At 50.8% G+C, this 24,252-nt stretch overlaps 1 protein-coding gene across 4 annotated transcripts in view; it reads left to right on the top strand.

Annotated features, from left to right (window-relative positions):
• Positions 1 to 23,778, top strand: part of LOC141049132 (kalirin-like) — a 159,265-nt gene extending 135,487 nt beyond the window's left edge. For 3 of the 4 annotated variants that reach the window (XM_073545270.1, XM_073545269.1, XM_073545271.1), the window contains 3 exons: positions 747 to 861; positions 18,949 to 19,141; positions 21,418 to 23,778. In XM_073545270.1, the coding sequence (XP_073401371.1) occupies positions 747 to 861; positions 18,949 to 19,141; positions 21,418 to 22,071 (962 nt within the window). In that variant the 3' untranslated portion in view covers positions 22,072 to 23,778. The remainder of the gene's footprint in view (positions 1 to 746; positions 862 to 18,948; positions 19,142 to 21,417) is intronic. The other variant, XM_073545268.1, reaches the window with a different exon arrangement.
• The last annotated feature ends 474 nt before the right edge of the window (positions 23,779 to 24,252 follow it).

The raw sequence follows: 24,252 nt of genomic DNA, 5'->3' as shown, positions 1-24,252 counted from the left end.
GAGTCACTGCCCCACCTTAATCTAAAGGAAAATCTGTTGTCAGACGTGAGGATTGATGTTCACCAGAGGTAACCTCTAACATGAAGGAGCTGAGGAAGTTTTACTTTGAGGAATGGGTAAAAATCCCAGTGGATAGATGTGGAATGGAAAGCTCATGGAGACTTAAGAAGAGTCTCTAGAAAGTACTGACTTTAGGGGGGGGAGGTGAATAGTTATGCACACTGAGGTTTTCAGTCATTTTGTCCTATTTGTTGTTTGCTTCACAATAAAAAGAAAACCACATGTTCACAGATGTCGGCATGTCCTTTACATGAGCCAATATAAAACCTCACAGAAAACCGTGAACTTCCAGGTTGTGAGGTAGCAAAACACGGAAAATGCCAAGGGGGTGGATACTTTTGCAAGCCACTCTACAAGGTCCGAGTTTAAGGACCGCGGTGCCGTGATGAAGGCTGGAGTTTCATGGGTGTCTGTCCCCCAGATAATATGGGCACAGGGTCTCTTCTGTTGTGTCCTTGGGAGACTCGGGGAGCTGCTGAGCGGTGTCGCCTCTGGTAAATCCCGGCTGTAGATGAGGGATCGGGGCGGCAGAAAGTTTACAAACTTGGCGCTGAGCCAGGGAGGTCTAAAAATAGCGGCACTTAAAGGAGCCTGAAATAGAAGAGGAACAATGTTCTTACTGGCGACTAATATCCGTTATATAGGGAACATTTCGATCAATTAACCCCTTCCTTTTTATTGTCCAGGAGGCCGTGATAAGCGAGGAGGCCCAATCCTGACCTTTCCAGCACGTAGTAACCACGACAGGATACGACAGGAAGATCTGCGCCGGCTGGTGACGTACCTCGCAAGTGTGCCAAGGTGAGATCCCTGCTGCTTAAAGGGCCGGTAACCTTATATGCTTTCCCGATCCTGAAATGACTGATAACAGAAAGTAATAGATTGTAGTCACCTCCTCCAGTAATGGCTGATAATGGGGAGTAATAGATTGTAGTCTCCTGTCCTACAGTCTCCTCCCCAGTAATGGCTGATAACGGGGAGTAATAGATTGTAGTCTCCTGTCCTACAGTCTCCTCCCCCAGTAATGGCTGATAACGGGGAGTAATAGATTGTAGTCTCCTGTCCTACAGTCTCCTCCCCCAGTAATGGCTGATAACAGGGAGTAATAGATTGTAGTCTCCTGTCCTACAGTCTCCTCCTCCAGTAATGGCTGATAACGGGGAGTAATAGATTGTAGTCTCCTGTCCTACAGTCTCCTCCCCCAGTAATGGCTGATAACAGGGAGTAATAGATTGTAGTCTCCTGTCCTACAGTCTCCTCCTCCAGTAATGGCTGATAACAGGGAGTAATAGATTGTAGTCTCCTGTCCTACAGTCTCCTCCCCAGTAATGGCTGATAACGGGGAGTAATAGATTGTAGTCTCCTGTCCTACAGTCTCCTCCCCCAGTAATGGCTGATAACGGGGAGTAATAGATTGTAGTCTCCTGTCCTACAGTCTCCTCCCCAGTAATGGCTGATAACGGGGAGTAATAGATTGTAGTCTCCTGTCCTACAGTCTCCTCCCCCAGTAATGGCTGATAACGGGGAGTAATAGATTGTAGTCTCCTGTCCTACAGTCTCCTCCTCCAGTAATGGCTGATAACGGGGAGTAATAGATTGTAGTCTCCTGTCCTACAGTCTCCTCCCCAGTAATGGCTGATAACAGGGAGTAATAGATTGTAGTCTCCTGTCCTACAGTCTCCTCCCCCAGTAATGGCCGATAACGGGGAGTAATAGATTGTAGTCTCCTGTCCTACAGTCTCCTCCCCCAGTAATGGCCGATAACGGGGAGTAATAGATTGTAGTCTCCTGTCCTACAGTCTCCTCCCCAGTAATGGCTGATAACAGGGAGTAATAGATTGTAGTCTCCTGTCCTACAGTCTCCTCCCCCAGTAATGGCCGATAACGGGGAGTAATAGATTGTAGTCTCCTGTCCTACAGTCTCCTCCCCCAGTAATGGCCGATAACGGGGAGTAATAGATTGTAGTCTCCTGTCCTACAGTCTCCTCCCCCAGTAATGGCCGATAACGGGGAGTAATAGATTGTAGTCTCCTGTCCTACAGTCTCCTCCCCAGTAATGGCTGATAACGGGGAGTAATAGATTGTAGTCTCCTGTCCTACAGTCTCCTCCCCCAGTAATGGCCGATAACGGGGAGTAATAGATTGTAGTCTCCTGTCCTACAGTCTCCTCCCCAGTAATGGCCGATAACGGGGAGTAATAGATTGTAGTCTCCTGTCCTACAGTCTCCTCCCCCAGTAATGGCCGATAACGGGGAGTAATAGATTGTAGTCTCCTGTCCTACAGTCTCCTCCCCAGTAATGGCTGATAACAGGGAGTAATAGATTGTAGTCTCCTGTCCTACAGTCTCCTCCCCCAGTAATGGCCGATAACGGGGAGTAATAGATTGTAGTCTCCTGTCCTACAGTCTCCTCCCCAGTAATGGCTGATAACAGGGAGTAATAGATTGTAGTCTCCTGTCCTACAGTCTCCTCCCCCAGTAATGGCCGATAACAGGGAGTAATAGATTGTAGTCTCCTGTCCTACAGTCTCCTCCCCCAGTAATGGCCGATAACAGGGAGTAATAGATTGTAGTCTCCTGTCCTACAGTCTCCTCCCCAGTAATGGCTGATAACAGGGAGTAATAGATTGTAGTCTCCTGTCCTACAGTCTCCTCCTCCAGTAATGGCTGATAACGGGGAGTAATAGATTGTAGTCTCCTGTCCTACAGTCTCCTCCCCCAGTAATGGCCGATAACGGGGAGTAATAGATTGTAGTCTCCTGTCCTACAGTCTCCTCCCCAGTAATGGCTGATAACGGGGAGTAATAGATTGTAGTCTCCTGTCCTACAGTCTCCTCCCCCAGTAATGGCTGATAACGGGGAGTAATAGATTGTAGTCTCCTGTCCTACAGTCTCCTCCCCCAGTAATGGCTGATAACGGGGAGTAATAGATTGTAGTCTCCTGTCCTACAGTCTCCTCCCCAGTAATGGCTGATAACAGGGAGTAATAGATTGTAGTCTCCTGTCCTACAGTCTCCTCCTCCAGTAATGGCTGATAACGGGGAGTAATAGATTGTAGTCTCCTGTCCTACAGTCTCCTCCCCCAGTAATGGCCGATAACGGGGAGTAATAGATTGTAGTCTCCTGTCCTACAGTCTCCTCCCCAGTAATGGCTGATAACAGGGAGTAATAGATTGTAGTCTCCTGTCCTACAGTCTCCTCCCCCAGTAATGGCCGATAACGGGGAGTAATAGATTGTAGTCTCCTGTCCTACAGTCTCCTCCCCAGTAATGGCTGATAACGGGGAGTAATAGATTGTAGTCTCCTGTCCTACAGTCTCCTCCTCCAGTAATGGCTGATAACGGGGAGTAATAGATCGTAGTCTCCTGTCCTACAGTCTCCTCCCCAGTAATGGCTGATAACAGGGAGTAATAGATTGTAGTCTCCTGTCCTACAGTCTCCTCCAGTAATGGCTGATAACGGGGAGTAATAGATTGTAGTCTCCTGTCCTACAGTCTCCTCCCCCAGTAATGGCTGATAACAGGGAGTAATAGATTGTAGGTCTTTTTTATTATTATAAAATCCTTCACGACGTTACAAAATAAAACACAACAGAACAAACATAGAACAAAAACTCCAATCAGAAACAATATGACAAAATCAGACACAAACACAAAGAAATAAACCAGAAATGGAAACAATAAGGGAAATTCTCGACCTACAAAACGGGAAAAGAAAAATTAAATTAAAGAAACAAGAAATTAAAAACTAAAAAAAAAACACGAAAAAGGAACAAAATTACAATAATTACACCAGCACCCCCTTAAAATAATAAATAAATAAAATCATGTAAAACCCCCGACCCAGCTCCATTCACACTATTATATACAACCCTGAACTACATTTACACCATCCTATATACAATACTATATACACTATATACAATATAAACATATGACACCAGTCCGAATATTGTACAAGACACACCTAATACCCTCTGGTCCCACTGCCTTACCTCACTGCCTCCCCCTTACACCGCCACATTCACACTTACGACAAACCTAATTACAAACATAGTATAGAAAATTAACAATATTTATATATTTTTTCCTTTTATTTATTTTTTTTTTATTTTTTCCTTTTTTTGGGATTTTTTTTTTTTTTTTTTTAACACTATATATAAAACACACATCTACTCTATCTATCCCACCACCCCTGATCCAGCTCTGGCCACAAAGTTCAGGATTTCTCCGAGCTAGGATCAGGCCCCAAAGTTTTTCCCCAGGCGGGGCCTGGACCAGGCCAGATCAGTCTCTTATCACCGCTGTTGAAAACCCCCCATCCCCCCAATCCCCCCACCCAACCTAACTAAGACCCTCTATTATACACAATATATACAATACACTATATACAATATATACATAAACCAACGTTACAGAACATAACCTACGTACTCACCACTTAAGGCTCAAGTTCGATGCTTGCAAACCTTCTATTCAGGAGACTGAAATTCAAAACAAAACTCTAGAGTGAAAAGGCATCAGCCCACCACAAGGATATAGGAGTACTAACGGACTAAGGCACCCCGAAGGAGAAACCCCTCCAGAGATGGGCCGCCCTCCGGGCACCCAGTCTTTCATACTCCAGAGAACGGACCTTCACTAGGGCACCTAGGATGCTGCTATAAACTTCGTCTACACGGAGGATTTTACTCTGCGTCGAAACTAAAACTCGTGCGTTCCACGTGAAGTACCTGACCACTGCGCTGACTATAAATAAAGTGACTCTGTCCCTTCTCTCGAGGTCTCCGAACGCTCCATAGGCCCACTCGGCATAGGACAGAGTAGCCAGCCGCGGCCAACCAGTGGAAGCTCCCACCCTGTTGTACACCTCTGTATTAAAGGGACAATGAAGCAGGAAGTGCTCCATGCTTTCCAGCATGTTAGCACAAGCCTCACGGGGGCAATTCCTGTCCTCGGAGCTCCTGTACTTCAGATTGTCCCTCACATACAACTTACCTTGGAAGCAGCGCCAAGTCAAGTCCCAGTACTTCTTGGGGATCCTATTAGAATTTAACAAACTCAACCCAACCTCTAGATCCCGACTTGGGCAGTCCTTGAGGACCAATGGACTCTGAAAATGCGAAAGCAAGACCCGCATGTCGAGGAGTTTCCTCTGGAGGGACCTCACCTCCCACATTCCCAGACCCCACCGGCGCATCATCTTCAGAACCGGGGTAACATAAGCCGGGAGATGCCCATGCGGTGTGCGAAGATCCTTCAATCTTCCCCCTGTCTCCCATTCCTGGAAGAAAGGCTGAAACCATCCCTTGCAGGAGAATACCCACGGAGGAGCCCTCTCTTTCCAGAGGTTTGCCACGTTGACCTTCAAAAAGGTGTTCACTAGGAACACCATGGGGTTCACCATATTCAACCCCCCTAGTCTCCTCGTGCGGTAAGTGACCTCCCGCTTGACTAGGTTCAGTCTATTCCCCCATAACATCTGAAAGAACAGACTGTAGACCCGAGTCCAGAGAGGCTCTGGCAAGACACAGACGCTGCCCAGGTAGATTAGTAAGGGGAGCAGGAAAGCTTTGCACAGGCCAACCCTTTCCCTCAGGGTCAAAGACCAACCCTTCCATTGGTCCACATTTTTGAGCGACACCTTTGATTCTGCCTTCCCAGTTTTTCGTGGGGTAATCACCCTGACCAAATTCGATGCCTAGGACTTTGGCGTGTTCTTGGGGTTCGGGGAGGGTGTCCGGAAGATCAAACCCGGGATCCCCGCCTCCCAGCCAGAGACTCTCACACTTGTCCTGGTTGACCTTGGACCCGGAAGCCTCCGAGTAGCTCTCCACTTCTGACATCACCACCATCGCCTCCTCTCGCGAAGAAACAAAAACGGTGACATCGTCCGCGTAGGCCACTATCCTCAGGATAGCCTCTGGCTCCACCCCGCCCATCCTCACCCCCGCCAACGGTCCACACTCGATCCTTCTGAGGAAGGGATCGATCGCAAACGCGTACAGCAATGGGCTAAGAGGGCAGCCCTGACGGACACCAGATCCTACCCCGAAAGGTTGTCCAATCCACCCATTTACCAGAGGGAAAGTCTCAGCCCCAGCGTATAAGGTCTTAACCCAGTCCACAAACCCCCCAGGCAGACCGTACCTCAAAAGAGTGGACCAGAGGTACTCGTGGTCAACCCGGTCAAAAGCCTTTGCCTGATCCAGGGTCAGCAGGAACCCCTTCCAAAGGCCCGCCCTGCCTTGCTCCACGGCCTCTCGGACACCCAGAACAGCACTGAAAGTGCTACGGCCAGGAACGCAACAGTTCTGAGCCTCTGAAAGGAGCCGCGGCGCAAACTTCACCAGCCTGTTGAAAAGTATCTTAGCCAAAACCTTCCTGTCCACATTGAGAAGTGCTATGGGACGCCAATTCTCAATGCGTGACGGATCCTTACCCTTTGACAAAATGATCAAAGCTGACCTCCTTAATGATCTCGGCAGGGTGCCCGAGGAGAGACACTCATTAAACACCTGAGTCAAGAGGGGGACCAAGGTAGTCCCTAAAGGTCCTAAAGAACTCAGATGTTAAGCCATCCGGACCTGGTGATTTTTTGGGCCTGAGCCCATCGATCGCCAGTCTCACTTCCTCTTCTTTGATCACTTCTGCCAAAACGTCCAGCGAGAGGTCAGCCCCTGGCTCCGGAACAGCTTCAGCCAGGAAAGCCGACATCCTGTCACAATCCAGTTCCCTCCTTCCCAAGAGGTGTGAGTAGTATGAACTGACGACCTCCAAGATCCCTGATCTGGACCTCTTCAAGGATCCCGTACTGTCCATCAGCCCCGTCACTATCTTACTATTCACTGACATCTTGCAGCTTCTGTAAGGGTCGGGCGAGTAGTACTTCCCGTAGTCCCTCTCAAAAACCAAAGATGCGTGCCTATCGTACTGACACCTCTTCAGCAAGGACTTCACACCGGAGATCTCCTCGCGGCTACCTCCAGTCGAGACAAGATGCTCGAGTCTCCTCCTCAGGCTCTGATACAGGCGATCCCTGTTCAGGCTTCTGAGGTTCGAGAGTTGCCGGAAGAATTTCGCCACCCGATGTTTGAACATCTCCCACCACTCTGACTTAGTGTTACTTAGGCCCAGCAGCGGTACCTGGCTCTGAAGAAAATCCTCAAAAGACCGTCTTACAGCTTCTTCCTCAAGGAGTGATGAATTCAGCTTCCAATAACCTCTTCCCATCCTAGGAGTCTCTGTAACGTTCAGAGAAAACATAATCAAACAGTGGTCGGAGAACTCCACCTCCACAACCGACAACGGCGAGGAGACGGCTTCCTCCTTCAAATAAAACCTATCTATCCTAGACCTGCACTGACTACCTCTAAAAAAGGTGAATCCCGTGCTGCCTGTGTTGTGCCGGATGTGGACATCCACTAGGCGTGCCTCACTTACTATCCTGTTTAGCGCGACGCAATCATAAGTCAGCCGGTCCCCAGAACCTCCTCTATCACAGGGTCTCGTGACGTTGTTGAAATCCCCTCCAAAGACCACCTGCCGACTTGAAAATAAGAAAGGTTTGATCTTCAAGAAGAGACATTTGCGGTCCCACTTGGATTGGGGACCGTAGATGTTAATGAGCCGAAGCTCCTGTCCCCCCATGGAGACATCTAGGATCAAGCATCTCCCCATTTCTAATTCAATTAATCGTCTGCATTCAACCGCTGCGGTCTTAAAAAGGACCGCCACCCCGCTATACGGCTCGGCCGCAAGAGACCAGTAGGAGGGTCCATGCCTCCACTCCCTCCTTGCTTTATGCATGGTTGATAGGTCAGTCAACCTGGTCTCCTGCAAAAACAAAATGTCGGCATCAAGTTGGCCGAGAAAATGAAAGGCCGTGTACCTTGCCGCTTCTGACTTTATGCTGGCAACATTAATGGTTGCCAGCGTCAACGGTGTGGGTGCCGCCATCATGATTGATTGGATTAGATAGCCTTTTTCTTCCCACCCCCAACAGCTTCACCCTCTTCCTCAGACAATGATGAGCTTTTAGTGCGCTTAAGACACACAGACTCATCCATTCTCTCCTTACATACACTCTGGCCCTTGTCTGGTGGTCCCGAGGTAGTCCCCCCCCCCCAGAGGGCCCTTTAATTGCTCCCTGAGAAGAAGACTCAGCGACCCCCTGAGCCCCAACATCCTTGTCCGCAACCTCCGGCTCCGGGCTCCCGTCCTCCCCCTCTGCAGGGGAGTCCTGGAGGGCCCCGAACCGGTTGGAGAGATCCACCAGAGGGGGGGCGGCTGGACCTTCCAATGGCACCTGGATCAGGGCTAGAGAATCAGAGGGGTCGCACTCCAGAGAGGAGGCTCGAGACCCGGACCCACTCCTACCCTTGGTTGTTTTCCGGTTACCCTTTTTCCTTTGTTGTGACCATTCCCCCTCTCCCTCATCCAAACTGTCATCGGATGAGGGTTCCTGGGAGGACATGGCGTCCGCCTGCTCCTCCCTTTCAAGTCTCCTGACTTCCTCACTCAATTCGCTGTCTTTAGGATCCTCAGCTGCAAGTGAAGTACCTGGGTCAGGGTTTAGGGTCATTACTCCCTGCCCCCTGTTCCCATGGCGTTGCTCCTGCCGCCTGATGTTGGATGGCGGCAGCTTGCTCCTCACCGGTTCCCTGCCTCCTCCGCCCCTACTGGTCCCTTCACCGGCAAGATTAGTCCCGGCTTTCGCCTGTCCCGCACTCGCCGCTTTCAGGACTGCATTGGCAAAGGAACGCGGACAGCGACTGAATGGATGACCGAGGTCACCACACAAGTTACACCTAATCCTGCCACAGGTAGCAGCGAGATGGCCAAGGTCCCCACACAGTGCGCACTTCTGGGTGGTACACTGCGCACTGAAGTGTGTGGGGCTGCCGCACCTGTGACAGACCTTAGGCTGCCCCTGGTAGAAAATCAGGATCCTGTCCCTCCCCAAAAATGTAGAGGAAGGTATATGGGTAACAGTGTTTCCTGAAACCTTCAATTTCACCATGAAGGTCCAGGTCTTCTCAGGAATGCCGACGATGTCGCCATATCGACCAATCCAGGTGGAGATGTCCATGCAGGAAAGCGACTCGTTACTGGTCAAAACGGTCACCTTCCTGACCGAGTTCTGGTGGGATATTGCGACCGGGACGAAACCTTGCCATTCGGGGCGACCCCGAGCCAGCTCATGGCGAGACCAAAAAAGCTCAAGGCCCTCCGGTCTCACGAAGCTGACATCGAAGTAGGAGGTCCCATAGGGATGGATCAAGGCAAAGATGTCATATGCCGCGAAGCCCATCCCCAGCAGGAGCTCAGCAACCTTTGACCGATCAGGACAGGCATCCTTGCTTACCCACTGGAGACGGGCCACGTTCCTACGGTTACTCCTCTGCCACGGTGTCGGCAGAGACCAGACAGTCTCTGCCCCTCTATCTCGGAAGGCGGAAAGACCGTGTCTCTCTATCCAGAAAGACAGATCAACCTCCCTCCCCTCTACATTGATGGAACTCTCCCCTTTCTTCAGGGCGTCCAGGAAGCGCTGCTGCAAGTCACCGTCCTCGGGGCCACCAGACAAGGGCGCACTACTACCCCCAGCAGTGACAGCCCCCGAATAGCTAGGGGCTGAAGCCCTCGCCGGCAGTGGGACCACTACCTACTTCCCCTCCACCAACACCAGTGCTGCTCTCCTCATTCACTCCACCAATACTCCCAATATTTACTCCACCACTATTCCCACCATTCACTCCACCACTATTCCCACCATTCACTCCAGCAGTACTCCCATCATTTGCGGCACCACAACTCCCATCATTCACTCCACCACTATTCCCACCATTCACTCCAGCAGTACTCCCATCATTTGCGGCACCACAACTCCTATCATTCACTCCACCACCTGTCCCATCATTCACTCCACCAATACTCCCAACGTTTGCGGCACCACAACTCCCATTATTCACTCCACTACTTCTCCCATCATTCACCCCATTACCACTGTTCTCTGCACCTTCCACAGTCACCTCCATTCCCTCCTCCCTTGTGTCTGCAGTCTCTGCACTCACACCTGCTGGGTCGGGGGAGCGGTGCAGCACCACACCCGTTTTAATTAGCTCAGTGCTGACATTGTGCAGTTCTTTTGGAGCACTGTGCCCCTTATTGTTCTGGGCTGCCTGCCCTGTAGCCACAGACTTCGGGGTGCTGGTATCACGCTTAGGGGCATGCTGTCCCCCCCGTCACGGCAGAGCGCACAGTGTTCCTTGCTGATGATGTTCCCTGCTTTTGCTGTGCATTTTTTTTTTCCCGTGGCTCTGACTCAGCTGCGCGCCTCCTCTCCTCTGTTGAGGCGCACTGCTCCCATGTCACAACAGTGCGCCCCCCTTTCGCCGCACCATGCTCCTCGGCCCTGCCCCCACAGCCCCAGCGTTGGCCGGCTCCGCTGAAGTGAGCAGGGATGGAGTCTGCCCACACCGTCCCCCTTTCGCAACGGCGTGGACATCCCCCCCGCTCTCCTCGGCCCCGGTGATAACCGGCTTAGCCGCAGCAGGCAGGGAGGGAAACTCCACGGGGTCCCCTATGTCCGGCGCCGTGAGTACCTCCACAGCCTCACCCCCTGCACTGTTCCCCGCACAGACGGCAGCATTGCCGGACGTCCTCCTCCTCTCCCCACCTTGCCTATGTCCCGGACCCACTGCAGAGCCCGTGCTTTTAGGTTTGGTGGGGTTTACACAGGAGGTGGTAGGTGTAACATCAGACATTGGTACATATTTGTAACTCACCACCTCCTGTGTCGCCTTCTTGGTCTTCCTCCTCTTTTTGGTCTCCTCCTCTGGCTCGTCCTCCCCGAAGGAGAATTTCGTCAGGTCCACAGGAGACTCCAGCTCTCTGATCTCCCTCAACAGACCGCACTCCTCCTCTTCCTCCGCTGACACTCCAGCATGGGTTGTCGGAGTTCTCTGCCGTGCCGGGAGGCCGCTTCCTTGCTGGCTCTGCGACTCTTTTTCTCCCGGCTTGTTCCAGCACGTGAGACTCCAGCCACGACTTCGTCGTCCTCCTCCTCGCTTAGGACGCCGGATGGCAGTTCTCCCGAGGTATTTAACCCCTTCATTTCAGAGAACCGCCGCTGGTTCTTAAACCTCTCCAGGAAGGGACCTGCGCTTTTCTCAATCCCCTCCCGGAGGAGCACTAACCGGACCACCTCATCTCTGAGGGCTTTAAACCTCTGGGAGGTCGCGGGTCTTTACTTGTTAGAGGCACGGGTGTTCAGGATCCGTGCCTCCCGCAGCTGCTCCTTCAGCCCGGTCAGTGCTTTGCCGGCGTCCTCGTACTCTCGCAACATGGCGACCACTCAGGAGGAGAAGGAGCTCGTGGACTCGCTGGAGGTCATCTCGCCCCATGATGTTGCTGGGCTCTTCTTCCTGGGGCCTGGGGTGCCCCTGTCTCCCTCTTTGGGAGGACGATGAGCCGTCTCGGGGTTGGAGTAGGTGGGTACGGTCTTTCTCATCCGACCAGATCTCCTCACGCCCTCCTGGGCCGGTTGCTGCTGCTCTCTGTCCCCCGCCGGCACAGACCGGGGAACAGAAGCCTGGGAAGCCATGCCTGGCTCCCAGGAAGCCTGCCTCTCCCTGGGGAGAAGAGAGGCAGACTCTAGGCCTCCTCCTGGAAGTCCTGGAGCTCACAAGACAGGTGCTGCTCTCAGCAGGGTGTGACTGATTGTGGGCACCTGTCCTACAGTCTCCTCCCCAGTAATGGCTGATAACAGGGAGTAATAGATTGTAGTCTCCTGTCCTACAGTCTCCTCCCCAGTAATGGCTGATAACAGGGAGTAATAGATTGTAGTCTCCTGTCCTACAGTCTCCCCCAGTAATGGCTGATAACAGGGAGTAATAGATTGTTGTCTCCTGTCCTACAGTCTCCTCCCCCAGTAATGGCCGATAACGGGGAGTAATAGATTGTAGTCTCCTGTCCTACAGTCTCCTCCCCAGTAATGGCTGATAACAGGGAATAATAGATTGTAGTCTCCTGTCCTACAGTCTCCTCCCCAGTAATGACTGATAACGGGGAGTAATAGATTGTAGTCTCCTGTCCTACAGTCTCCTCCTCCAGTAATGGCTGATAACAGGGAGTAATAGATTGTAGTCTCCTGTCCTACAGTCTCCTCCCCCAGTAATGGCTGATAACGGGGAGTAATAGATTGTAGTCTCCTGTCCTACAGTCTCCTCCAGTAATGGCTGATAACAGAGAGTAATAGATTGTAGTCTCCTGTCCTACAGTCTCCTCCCCAGTAATGGCTGATAACAGGGAGTAATAGATTGTAGGTCTTTTTTATTATTATAAAATCCTTCACGACGTTACAAATAAAACACAACAGAACAAACATAGAACAAAAACTCCAATCAGAAACAATATGACAAAATCAGACACAAACACAAAGAAATAAACAAGAAATGGAAACAATAAGGGAAATTCTCGACCTACAAAACGGGAAAAGAAAATTAAATTAAAGAAACAAGAAATTAAAAACTAAAAAAAAAACAAAAAAGGAACAAAATTACAATAATTACACCAGCACCCCCTTAAAATAATAAATAAATAAAATCATGTAAAACCCCCGACCCAGCTCCATTCACACTATTATATACAACCCTGAACTACATTTACACCGTCCTATATACAATACTATATACACTATATACAATATAAACATATGACACCAGTCCGAATATTGTACAAGACACACCTAATACCCTCTGGTCCCACTGCCTTACCTCACAGCCTCCCCCTTACACCGCCACATTCACACTTACGACAAACCTAATTACAAACATAGTATAGAAAATTAACAATATTTATATATTTTTTCCTTTTATTTATTTTTTTTTTATTTTTTCCTTTTTTTGGGATTTTTTTTTTTTTTTTTTAACACTATATATAAAACACACATCTACTCTAACTATCCCACCACCCCTGATCCAGCTCTGGCCACAAAGTTCAGGATTTCTCCGAGCTAGGATCAGGCCCCAAAGTTTTTCCCCAGGCGGGGCCTGGACCAGGCCAGATCAGTCTCTTATCACCGCTGTTGAAAACCCCCCATCCCCCCAATCCCCCCACCCAACCTAACTAAGACCCTCTATTATACACAATATATACAATACACTATATACAATATATACATAAACCAACGTTACAGAACATAACCTACGTACTCACCACTTAAGGCTCAAGTTCGATGCTTGCAAACCTTCTATCCAGGAGACTGATATTCAAAACAAAACTCTAGAGTGAAAAGGCATCAGCCCACCACCAGGATATAGGAGTACTAACGGACTAAGGCACCCCGAAGGAGAAACCCCTCCAGAGATGGGCCGCCCTCCGGGCACCCAGTCTTTCATACTCCAGAGAACGGACCTTCACCAGGGCACCTAGGATGCTGCTATAAACTTCGTCTACACGGAGGATTTTACTCTGTGTCGAAACTAAAACTCGTGCGTTCCACGTGAAGTACCTGACCACTGCGCTGACTATAAATAAAGTGACTCTGTCCCTTCTCCCGAGGTCTCCGAACGCTCCATAGGCCCACTCGGCATAGGACAGAGTAGCCAGCCGCGGCCAACCAATGGAAGCTCCCATACGTTCAGAGAAAACATAATCAAACAGTGGTCGGAGAACTCCACCTCCACAACCGACAACGGCGAGGAGACGGCTTCCTCCTTCAAATAAAACCTATCTATCCTAGACCTGCACTGACTACCTCTAAAAAAAGTGAATCCCGTGCTGCCTGTGTTGTGCCGGATGTGGACATCCACTAGGCGTGCCTCACTTACTATCCTGTTTAGCGCGACGCAATCATAAGTCAGCCGGTCCCCAGAACCTCCTCTATCACAGGGTCTCGTGACGTTGTTGAAATCCCCTCCAAAGACCACCTGCCGACTTAAAAATAAGAAAGGTTTGATCTTCAAGAAGAGACATTTGCGGTCCCACTTGGATTGGGGACCGTAGATGTTAATGAGCCGAAGCTCCTGTCCCCCCATGGAGACATCTAGGATCAAGCATCTCCCCATTTCTAATTCAATTAATCGTCTGCATTCAACCGCTGCGGTCTTAAAAAGGACCGCCACCCCGCTATACGGCTCGGCCGCAAGAGACCAGTAGGAGGGCCCGCACCTCCACTCCCGCCTTACTTTATGCATGGTTGATAGGTCAGTCAACCTGGTCTCCTGCAAAAACAAAATGTCGGCATCAAGTTGGCCGAGAAAATGAAAGGCCGTGAACCTTGCCGCTTCTGACTTTATGCTGGCAACATTAATGGTTGCCAGCGTCAACGGTGTGGGTGCCGCCATCATGATTGATTGGATTAGATAGCCTTTTTCTTCCCACCCCCAACAGCTTCACCCTCTTCCTCAGACAATGATGAGCTTTTAGTGCGCTTAAGACACACAGACTCATCCATTCTCTCCTTACATACACTCTGGCCCTTGTCTGGTGGTCCCAAGGTAGTCCCCCCCCCAGAGGGCCCTTTAATTGCTCCCTGAGAAGAAGACTCAGCGACCCCCTGAGCCCCAACATCCTTGTCCGCAACCTCCGGCTCCGGGCTCCCGTCCTCCCCCTCTGCAGGGGAGTCCTGGAGGGCCCCGAACCGGTTGGAGAGATCCACCAGAGGGGGGGCGGCTGGACCTTCCAATGGCACCTGGATCAGGGCTAGAGAATCAGAGGGGTCGCACTCCAGAGCGGAGGCTCGAGACCCGGACCCACTCCTACCCTTGGTTGTTTTCCGGTTACCCTTTTTCCTTTGTTGTGACCATTCCCCCTCTCCCTCATCCAGACTGTCACCGGATGAGGGTTCCTGGGAGGACATGGCGTCCGCCTGCTCCTCCCTTTCAAGTCTCCTGACTTCCTCACTCAATTCACTGTCTTTAGGATCCTCAGCTGCAAGTGAAGTACCTGGGTCAGGGTTTAGGGTCATTACTCCCTGCCCCCTGTTCCCATGGCGTTGCTCCTGCCGCCTGATGTTGGATGGCGGCAGCTTGCTCCTCACCGGTTCCCTGCCTCCTCCGCCCCTACTGGTCCCTTCACCGGCAAGATTAGTCCCGGCTTTCGCCTGTCCCGCACTCGCCGCTTTCAGGACCGCATTGGCAAAGGAACGCGGACAGCGACTGAATGGATGACCGAGGTCACCACACAAGTTACACCTAATCCTGCCACAGGTAGCAGCGAGATGGCCAAGGTCCCCACACAGTGCGCATTTTTGGGTGGTACACTGCGCACTGAAGTGTGTGGGGCTGCCGCACCTGTGACAGACCTTAGGCTGCCCCTGGTAGAAAATCAGGATCCTGTCCCTCCCCAAAAATGTAGAGGAAGGTATATGGGTAACAGTGTTTCCTGAAACCTTCAATTTCACCATGAAGGTCCAGGCCCCTGACCAGATACCATGGTCGTCGCGGGTCTTCTCAGGAATGCCGACGATGTCGCCATATCGACCAATCCAGGTGGAGATGTCCATGCAGGAAAGTGACTCGTTACTGGTCAAAACGGTCACCTTCCTGACCGAGTTCTGGCGGGATATTGCGACAGGGACAAAACCTTGCCATTCGGGGCGACCACGAGCCAGCTCATGGCGAGACCAAAAAAGCTCAAGGCCCTCCGGTCTCACGAAGCTGACATCGAAGTAGGAGGTCCCATAGGGATGGATCAAGGCAAAGATGTCATATGCCGCGAAGCCCATCCCCAGCAGGAGCTCAGCAACCTTTGACCGATCAGGACAGGCATCCTTGCTTACCCACTGGAGACGGGCCACGTTCCTACGGTTACTCCTCTGCCCCGGTGTCGGCAGAGACCAGACAGTCTCTGCCCCTCTATCTCGGAAGGCGGAAAGACCATGTCTCTCTATCCAGAAAGACAGATCAACCTCCCTCCCCTCTACATTGATGGAACTCTCCCCTTTCTTCAGGGCGTCCAGGAAGCGCTGCTGCAAGTCACCATCCTCGGGGCCACCAGACAAGGGCGCACTACTACCCCCAGCAGTGACAGCTCCCGAATAGCTAGGGGCTGAAGCCCTCGCCACCACTGGGGGGGCAGTGGGACCACTACCTACTTCCCCTCCACCAACACCAGTGCTGCTCTCCTCATTCACTCCACCAATACTCCCATCATTTGCGGCACCACAACTCCCATCATTCACTCCACCACTATTCCCACCATTCACTCCACCAATACTCCCAACGTTTGCGGCACCACATCTCCTATCATTCACTCCACCACCTGTCCCATCATTCACTCCACCAATACTCCCAACGTTTGCGGCACCACAACTCCCATTATTCACTGCACTACTACTCACATCATTCACCCCATTACCACTGTTCTCTGCACCTTCCACAGTCACCTCCATTCCCTCCTCCCTTGTGTCTGCAGTCTCTGCACTCACACCTGCTGGGTCGGGGGAGCGGTGCAGCACCACACCCGTTTTAATTAGCTCAGTGCTGACATTGTGCAGTTCTTTTGGAGCACTGTGCCCCTTATTGTCCTGGGCTGCCTGCCCTGTAGCCACAGACTTCGGGGTGCTGGTATCATTTTTTGGGGCATGCTGTCCCCCCGTCACAGCAGAGCGCACAGTGTTCCTTGCTGATGATGTTCCCTGCTTTTGCTGTGTATTTTTTTTTTTTTCCCGTGGCTCTGTCTCAGCTGCGCGCCTCCTTTCCTCTGTTGAGGCGCACTGCGCCCCTCTCACAACAGTGCGCCCCCCTTTCGCCGCACCATGCTCCTCGGCCCTGCCCCCCACAGCCCCGGCGTCGGCCGGCTCAGCTGCAGTGAGCAGGGATGGAGTCTGCCCACACCGTCCCCCTTTCGCAACGGCGTGGACATCCCCCCCGCTCTCCTCGGCCCCGGTGATAACTGGCTTAGCCGCAGCAGGCAGGGAGGGAAACTCCACGGGGTCCCCTATGTCCGGCGCCGTGAGTACCTCCACAGCCTCACCCCCTGCACTGTTCCCCGCACAGACGGCAGCATTGCCGGACGTCCTCCTCCTCTCCCCACCTTGCCTATGCCCCGGACCCACTGCAGAGCCCGTGCTTTTAGGTTTGGTGGGGTTTACACAGGAGGTGGTAGGTGTAACATCAGACATTGGTACATATTTGTAACTCACCACCTCCTGTGTCATCTTTTTTTTCTTCCTCCTCTTTTTGGTCTCCTCCGCTGGCTCGTCCTCCCCGAAGGAGAATGTGGTCAGGTCCACAGGAGACTCCAGCTCTCTGATCTCCCTCAACAGACCGCACTCCTCCTCTTCCTCCGCTGACACTCCAGCATGGGTTGTCGGAGTCCTCTGCCGTGCCGGGAGGCCGCTTCCTTGCTGGCTCTGCGACTCTTTCTCCCGGCTTGTTCCAGCACGAGAGACTCCAGCCACGACTTCATCGTCCTCCTCCTCCTCGCTTAGGACGCCGGCTGGCAGTTCTCCCGAGGTATTTAACCCCTTCATTTCAGAGAACCGCCGCTGGTTCTTAAACCTCTCCAGGAAGGGACCTGCGCTTTTCTCAATCCCCTCCCGGAGGAGCACTAACCGGACCACCTCATCTCTGAGGGCTTTAAACCTCTGGGAGGTCGCGGGTCTTTCCTTGTTAGAGGCACGGGTGTTCAGGATCCGTGCCTCCCGCAGCTGCTCCTTCAGCCCGGTCAGTGCTTTGCCGGCGTCCTCGTACTCTCGCAACATGGCGACCACTCGGGAGGAGAAGGAGCTCGTGGACTCGCTGGAGGTCATCTCGCCCCATGATGTTGCTGGGCTCTTCTTCCTGGGGCCTGGGGTGCCTCTGTCTCCCTCTCTGGGCGGACGATGAGCCGTCTCGGGGTTGGAGTAGGTGGGTACGGTCTTTCTCATCCGACCAGATCTCCTCACGCCCTCCTGGGCCGGTTGCTGCTGCTCTCTGTCCCCCGCCGGCACAGACCGGGGAACAGAAGCCTGGGAAGCCATGCCTGGCTCCCAGGAAGCCTGCCTCTCCCTGGGGAGAAGAGAGGCAGACTCTGGGCCTCCTCCTGGAAGTCCTGGAGCTCACAAGACAGGTGCTGCTCTCAGCAGGGTGTGACTGATTGTGGGCACCTGTCCTACAGTCTCCTCCCCAGTAATGGCTGATAACAGGGAGTAATAGATTGTAGTCTCCTGTCCTACAGTCTCCCCCAGTAATGGCTGATAACAGGGAGTAATAGGTTGTTGTCTCCTGTCCTACAGTCTCCTCCCCAGTAATGGCTGATAACAGGGAGTAATAGATTGTAGTCTCCTGTCCTACAGTCTCCTCCCCAGTAATGGCCGATAACAGGGAGTAATAGATTGTAGTCTCCTGTCCTACAGTCTCCTCCCCAGTAATGGCCGATAACGGGGAGTAATAGATTGTAGTCTCCTGTCCTACAGTCTCCTCCCCAGTAATGACTGATAACGGGGAGTAATAGATTGTAGTCTCCTGTCCTACAGTCTCCTCCCCAGTAATGGCTGATAACGGGGAGTAATAGATTGTAGTCTCCTGTCCTACAGTCTCCTCCCCAGTAATGGCCGATAACGGGGAGTAATAGATTGTAGTCTCCTGTCCTACAGTCTCCTCCCCAGTAATGGCCGATAACGGGGAGTAATAGATTGTAGTCTCCTGTCCTACAGTCTCCTCCCCAGTAATGGCTGATAACAGGGAATAATAGATTGTAGTCGCCTCCTTTAGCGATGGCCATGCACATGTAATAAACGCATGCATGCTGGCTGGCCTCCGTCCCCCACATACATGCACTCTCATCTCAGATGAGCATGCATGTGTCCTTTTATCGGCAGGTGCGGCTGAATGCTGTGTGACATGTCGGTGCTGTCTGCATTATGTACTGATCGTTGTCAGTTCTCTCCTCCCCCGCAGTGAGGACGTCTGTAAGCGCGGCTTCACAGTCATCATCGACATGCGTGGATCCAAGTGGGACTTGATAAAACCTCTTCTGAAGACCCTGCAGGAAGCGTTCCCCGCCGAGATCCATGTGGCGCTGATAATCAAACCCGAGAACTTCTGGCAGAAGCAGAAAACCAACTTCGGCAGTTCCAAGTTCATCTTTGAGGTTTGTGTCCTGGTTTCGTGCACCTGTCTGAGGGGCTTGTCTTCCGGCGGGCGAGTGGCTCATAGGATTTTTGGGCTCACCACCAGCAGCAAGCCACCTAAAATCTTCATGTCTGATGCTCCAGCCACATCCAAAGCTGCATTCTCAGCTCTCCAGGCTATTATGTACCCAGATATGTCACGTCATAACCCGACTGTGGGACCGAAGCTGCCACAATGCAATGTTCTCAGGTGACACAAAATCTGCAGAATTGTGAGTAAAGCTCGAGATGTGATTGGAACAGATCCGAAGCTCAAGATTTGTGAGATCTTTGTATGTGGGTGAAATCATGGATACAATGTGTCCACTCACCAGGATACGGCTGCCGGCTGTCCCGCGGTCAGGGCCGGCGTTGATGGCAGGGGCCCCCAGCTAGCGGCACATCGTGCAGCAGCCCTGGGGCCCATGAGGCAGGGGGCCCCGCCTGCCGCCAGCGCCGTGTTTTTTTTTTTTTTTTTTAAATGTAACAGTGAGTACTGGACTGTGGGGTGATTCTCAGGGGGGGGGGGGAGGCTGTGCTATTGTGCTATATACCATGTGGTGCTGTGCTATACAGTGCCTTGTGAAAGTATTCGGCTCCCTGGAACTTTTCAACATTTTCCCACATATCATGCTTCAAACAGAACCCTGAGACTATCACAGAGCAGATGCATTTATGCGGAGACTTGATTATACACAGGTGGATCATATTTATCATCATTAGTCATTTAGGACGACATTGGATCATTCAGAGATCCACAATGAACTTCTGGAGTGAGTTTGCTGCACTGAAAGTAAAGAGGCTGAATAATATTGCACGCCCCACTTTTCCGTTTTTGAATTTCCACTAAAATTTAAAATAACCAATAAATTTCGTTCAACTTCACAATTGTGTCCCACTTGTGGTTGATTCTTCACCAAATATTTTCATTTGGTATCTTTGTTTGAAGCATGATATGTGGGAAAAGGTTGAAAAGTTCCAGGGAGCCGAATACTTTCGCAACGCACTGTATACCATGTGGGGCTGTGCTATATACCATGTGGGGCTGTGCTATATACCATGTGGGGCTGTGCTATATACCATGTGGGACTGTGCTACATACCATGTGGGGCTGTGATATATACCATGGAGGGTTACAGTATACATTATATTCTATGGTGGAGGCTGTGTTATATAATTTGGGGGCTACATTATATTGTATGGGGGGCTGTATAATATTTATTATATTCTATGGGGGGGGGGGTGATTGCATCATACTCTATGAGGGGGGCTACATTACACTATATGAGGAGGCTACATTGTATTCTGTGGGGGGGCTGCATTATATTCTATGGGGGGCTAGACTATTGTATTGAGGCTTCATTATACTTTGAAGGGGGCTGCATTTTATTCTATTGGGGCTGCATTATACTATATGAGAAGGGCTACATTGTATTCTATGGAGGGGCTGCATTATACTATATAAGGGGCTGCCATATATTCTATGGAGGGGCTGCATTATACTATATGAGGGGGGCTGCATTATATTCTATGGGGGCGTTACATTATTCTGTGGGGTGGCTGCATTATGCTCTAAGGGTCGGCTGCATTATATTCTATGGGGGTTACATTATAGTGTATGGCAGGGCTGCATTATACTCTGTGGGGTGACTGGATTATACTATATGTCGGCTGCATTATACTGTATCGAGGACTATGTGGAATTCTTTATAATATATGAAGAACTATGGGGTGCATTATATGATGGGAAGTGAATTGTACTACATGGATGACTGGTGGTGTATTATACTATATGGAGCACTATGAGGAGTGTATTCTACTATATGGTGGACTGAGTGTATTTTAATATATGGAGGGCTATGAGGAGTGTATTATACTATATGGCGGACTGAGGAGTGTATTATACTATATGGAGGACTATGGGGTGTAAACTGTAGATGTGCTGCTGATAACATTGATACTGTATGGTGATCTGTTAGTGATCCATTAGTGATTATTCTGTCCCCATCATTCTTTCTCAGAAGGTGTAAAGAGGCCGGGAAACAAGTGTTGAACGACTTCAGTATTGTCGATCACACTCATTTAGCGGCCTGAACCCAGCGCATGTAAATACAATCGAAATGCTTCTGTGTGATGTCAGCATTTGGGGCCCCTTTTTAAACTTTGCCTAGGGCCCCAGTTTGCCTAAAACCGGCCCTGCCCGCAGTGATGGAGGCTGGTGTGTTGATTAACAGATGTGTCTGTCTTCTTTGCCCAGACCAGCATGGTGTCGGTGGAGGGACTGACGAAGCTGGTGGACCCCTCGCAGCTCACAGAGGAGTTTGAAGGCTCCTTGGATTACAATCATGATGAGTGGATCGAGCTGCGCGTCTCCCTGGAGGAGTTCTTCAACAGCGCGGTGCACCTTCTGTCACGCCTGGAGGACCTGCAGGAGATGCTGGCCAGGAAGGAGTTCCCCGTGGATGTGGAGGGATCGCGGCGGCTGATTGATGAGCATACGCAGCTAAAGAAGAAGGTGATGAAGGCTCCAGTGGAGGAGCTAGACCGGGACGGGCAGAGACTGCTGCAGTGCATCCGCTGTGGGGACGGCTTCTCCGGCAGGAACTGTATTCCAGGAGGGGCGGACTTCCAAAGTCTGGTGCCAAAGATTACCAGCCTCCTGGACAAGCTGCACTCCACCCGCCAACACCTGCACCAGATGTGGCACGTGCGCAAACTGAAGCTGGACCAGTGCTTCCAGCTGAGACTGTTCGAACAGGACGCTGAGAAGGTAAGAAGTGGAGAGAGGTGTTACATAGGACTACAGATGACATCCACTGCATTATCTATACTCAGGGGGTTATCGCTGCGTAATCTGTGTTGTTACATGGGACTGCAGGTGACCTCTACTACATTATCTGTACTCAGATAGTAATCACTGTGTCATCTCTGGTATTACATAGGACTGCATGTGACATCTGCAACATTATCTGTACTCAGAGAGTTATCACTGTGTTATCTGTGGTGTTACATAGGACTGCAGATGATATCTACTACATTATCTGTACTCAGAGTTATCACTGTGTCATCTGTGGTGTTACATAGGACTGCAGGCAACTGCTCTACAAATAGTGTAGATATTGTGAGCATTACACTTTTGCTTTGTTATTACATGGGACTGCACAGGATAGGTTTGTTTTCTGATGTACCTGGTTGTGTCATATCTGTGTACCTCTAATTCAAGGGGACAAAGGCTGACTTAATCTCTGGCTGTTATTTGTCCTCTGTGCTTACTTTCTCCACTTTTCCTCTGCAGATGCTCTCTTTTCTCCACTATGTATGACGAGTGTGACCAACCTGTCATTCAGTTCTCCAAGCGATGATACAGATCGTTTGGAAAATGCTAGCATTCTGCAAGCTAATTACGCTTGCAAAATGCTAGTTTTTCCTCGGGAAAATCGCGGGAATTTAAAATGCGATTTTCCCGCGGAATGGAATTCGGAATTTGCGCGGTAATTTCCGCGAGCGTTCCGCTACGTGTGAACGTAGCCTTACTGCCAGCGTCTCAGTAACAATTTTTGTTGTCACAAACGTATCGAACTTTGATAGCAAAATAGTTCACTCTGTGACCTGTGCAGGCATCCATTTTAACCCCTTAAGGCCTGTTTCACATTTCCGTTGTTTGACGTCAGTCAAAATCCGCCACTTTTAGAAAAAAACGGATCCGCCCCTTTTTTGGCGGATTCGTTTTTTTCCCCATAGACTTACATTAGTGGCGGATTTTGACTGATGGTCGTCTGTCACATCCATTTTTTGACGGATCAGTGAAAATTTTAGCGGTTCCCGGACGGAGGAGACTGACTCTGAAACGTTTATTTCAGAGTGACGGTCCGCTATTTTCAATTGCGCATGCCTGGCAGATTTCCTCTGCGAGCAATTTAACCCTCAATTGCATTTCCGGAAATGCCGCAGCAATGCAAAAATCTATCTCTATCTCTCTCCCTCCCTCACCTCGGTTCTTTTTAATTTCCCCCGCTAGCCGACTTCACCGGATGCGTACACTACACGGATCCGGTGACATCCGTTTAGTGCATGACGGAGGCGGATCCGTTTTTAACGGCTCTGGCGGATTTAGCCTCCCGTCAAATAGCGGAAATGTGAAACGGGCCTTAACGACCGCTGATACTCCTTTTAACGGCGGTAGTTAAGGGTGTGGAAAATGTGTATAGTGCCCCTCAGAGTCGGATTTTCTCCGGGGTCTCGGCTGTCGGGGGTAGCCGAGACCCCGGAGAACATGATTTGGGTTGGTTTTTACCGACCCCACTTTTGCGATTGCTGTTATTAACCGTATAACGGTGACCGCAAAAAAAAAAGAAGCCGCAATTTTTCTTTCACTTTGTCTCTCCTCTGATGTGATCGCACATCAAAGGAGAGAGAAAAAGGGTCCCTGATCCCCCTCCTGGTGGTCCTCCGGCCCTCCTGCCTGCTCCGGTGGGTGCCGCCATTTTGGTCTGAGAAGAAAATAGCGGGCACGTGCGCAGTTTCCTCCGACCGAATCTGCCGGCCTGCAGATTCCATTCATTCATTCAATGTACATTTTTATCTCTGTGATAAACCCCATCGCAGTGATCAAAATAGAAAAATTGTAAATAACCCCCCCCCCCCCATCACCTCCTTAGTTAGGGAAATATAATGAAGTAAAGAAAATATATTTATTTTCATTTTTCGGTTAGGGTTAGAATTCGGGTTGGGGTTAGGGGTGGGATTAGGGTTAGGGGTGTGTTGGGGTTAGGGTTGGAGCTAGAATTGAGGGGTTTCCACTATTTAGGTACATCCGGGGGGCTCCAAACGTGACATGGCGCCACCATTGATTCCAGCCAATTTAGCGTTCAAAAAGTCAAATGGTGCTCCCTCCCTTCCTAGCCCCGACGTGCGCCCAAACAGTGTTTTACCCCCACATATGGGGTATCAGCCTACTCAGGACAAATTGCACACCAACCTTGGGGGTCTAATTTCTCCTGTTACCGTTGGGAAAATTAAAAAATTGGGGGTGAAAAGATCATTTTTGTGGAAAAAAAATGATTTTTTTATTTTCACGGCTCTACCTTATAAA

The sequence above is a fragment of the Dendrobates tinctorius genome, unplaced genomic scaffold (assembly GCF_039654945.1).
Source record: "Dendrobates tinctorius isolate UK_male_01 unplaced genomic scaffold, ASM3965494v1 ptg000143l, whole genome shotgun sequence".
Classification (NCBI taxonomy): Eukaryota; Metazoa; Chordata; class Amphibia; order Anura; family Dendrobatidae; genus Dendrobates; species Dendrobates tinctorius.
The sequence above is the reverse complement of the archived record's forward strand: the minus strand, read 5'-3'. Positions and strand labels throughout refer to the sequence as shown.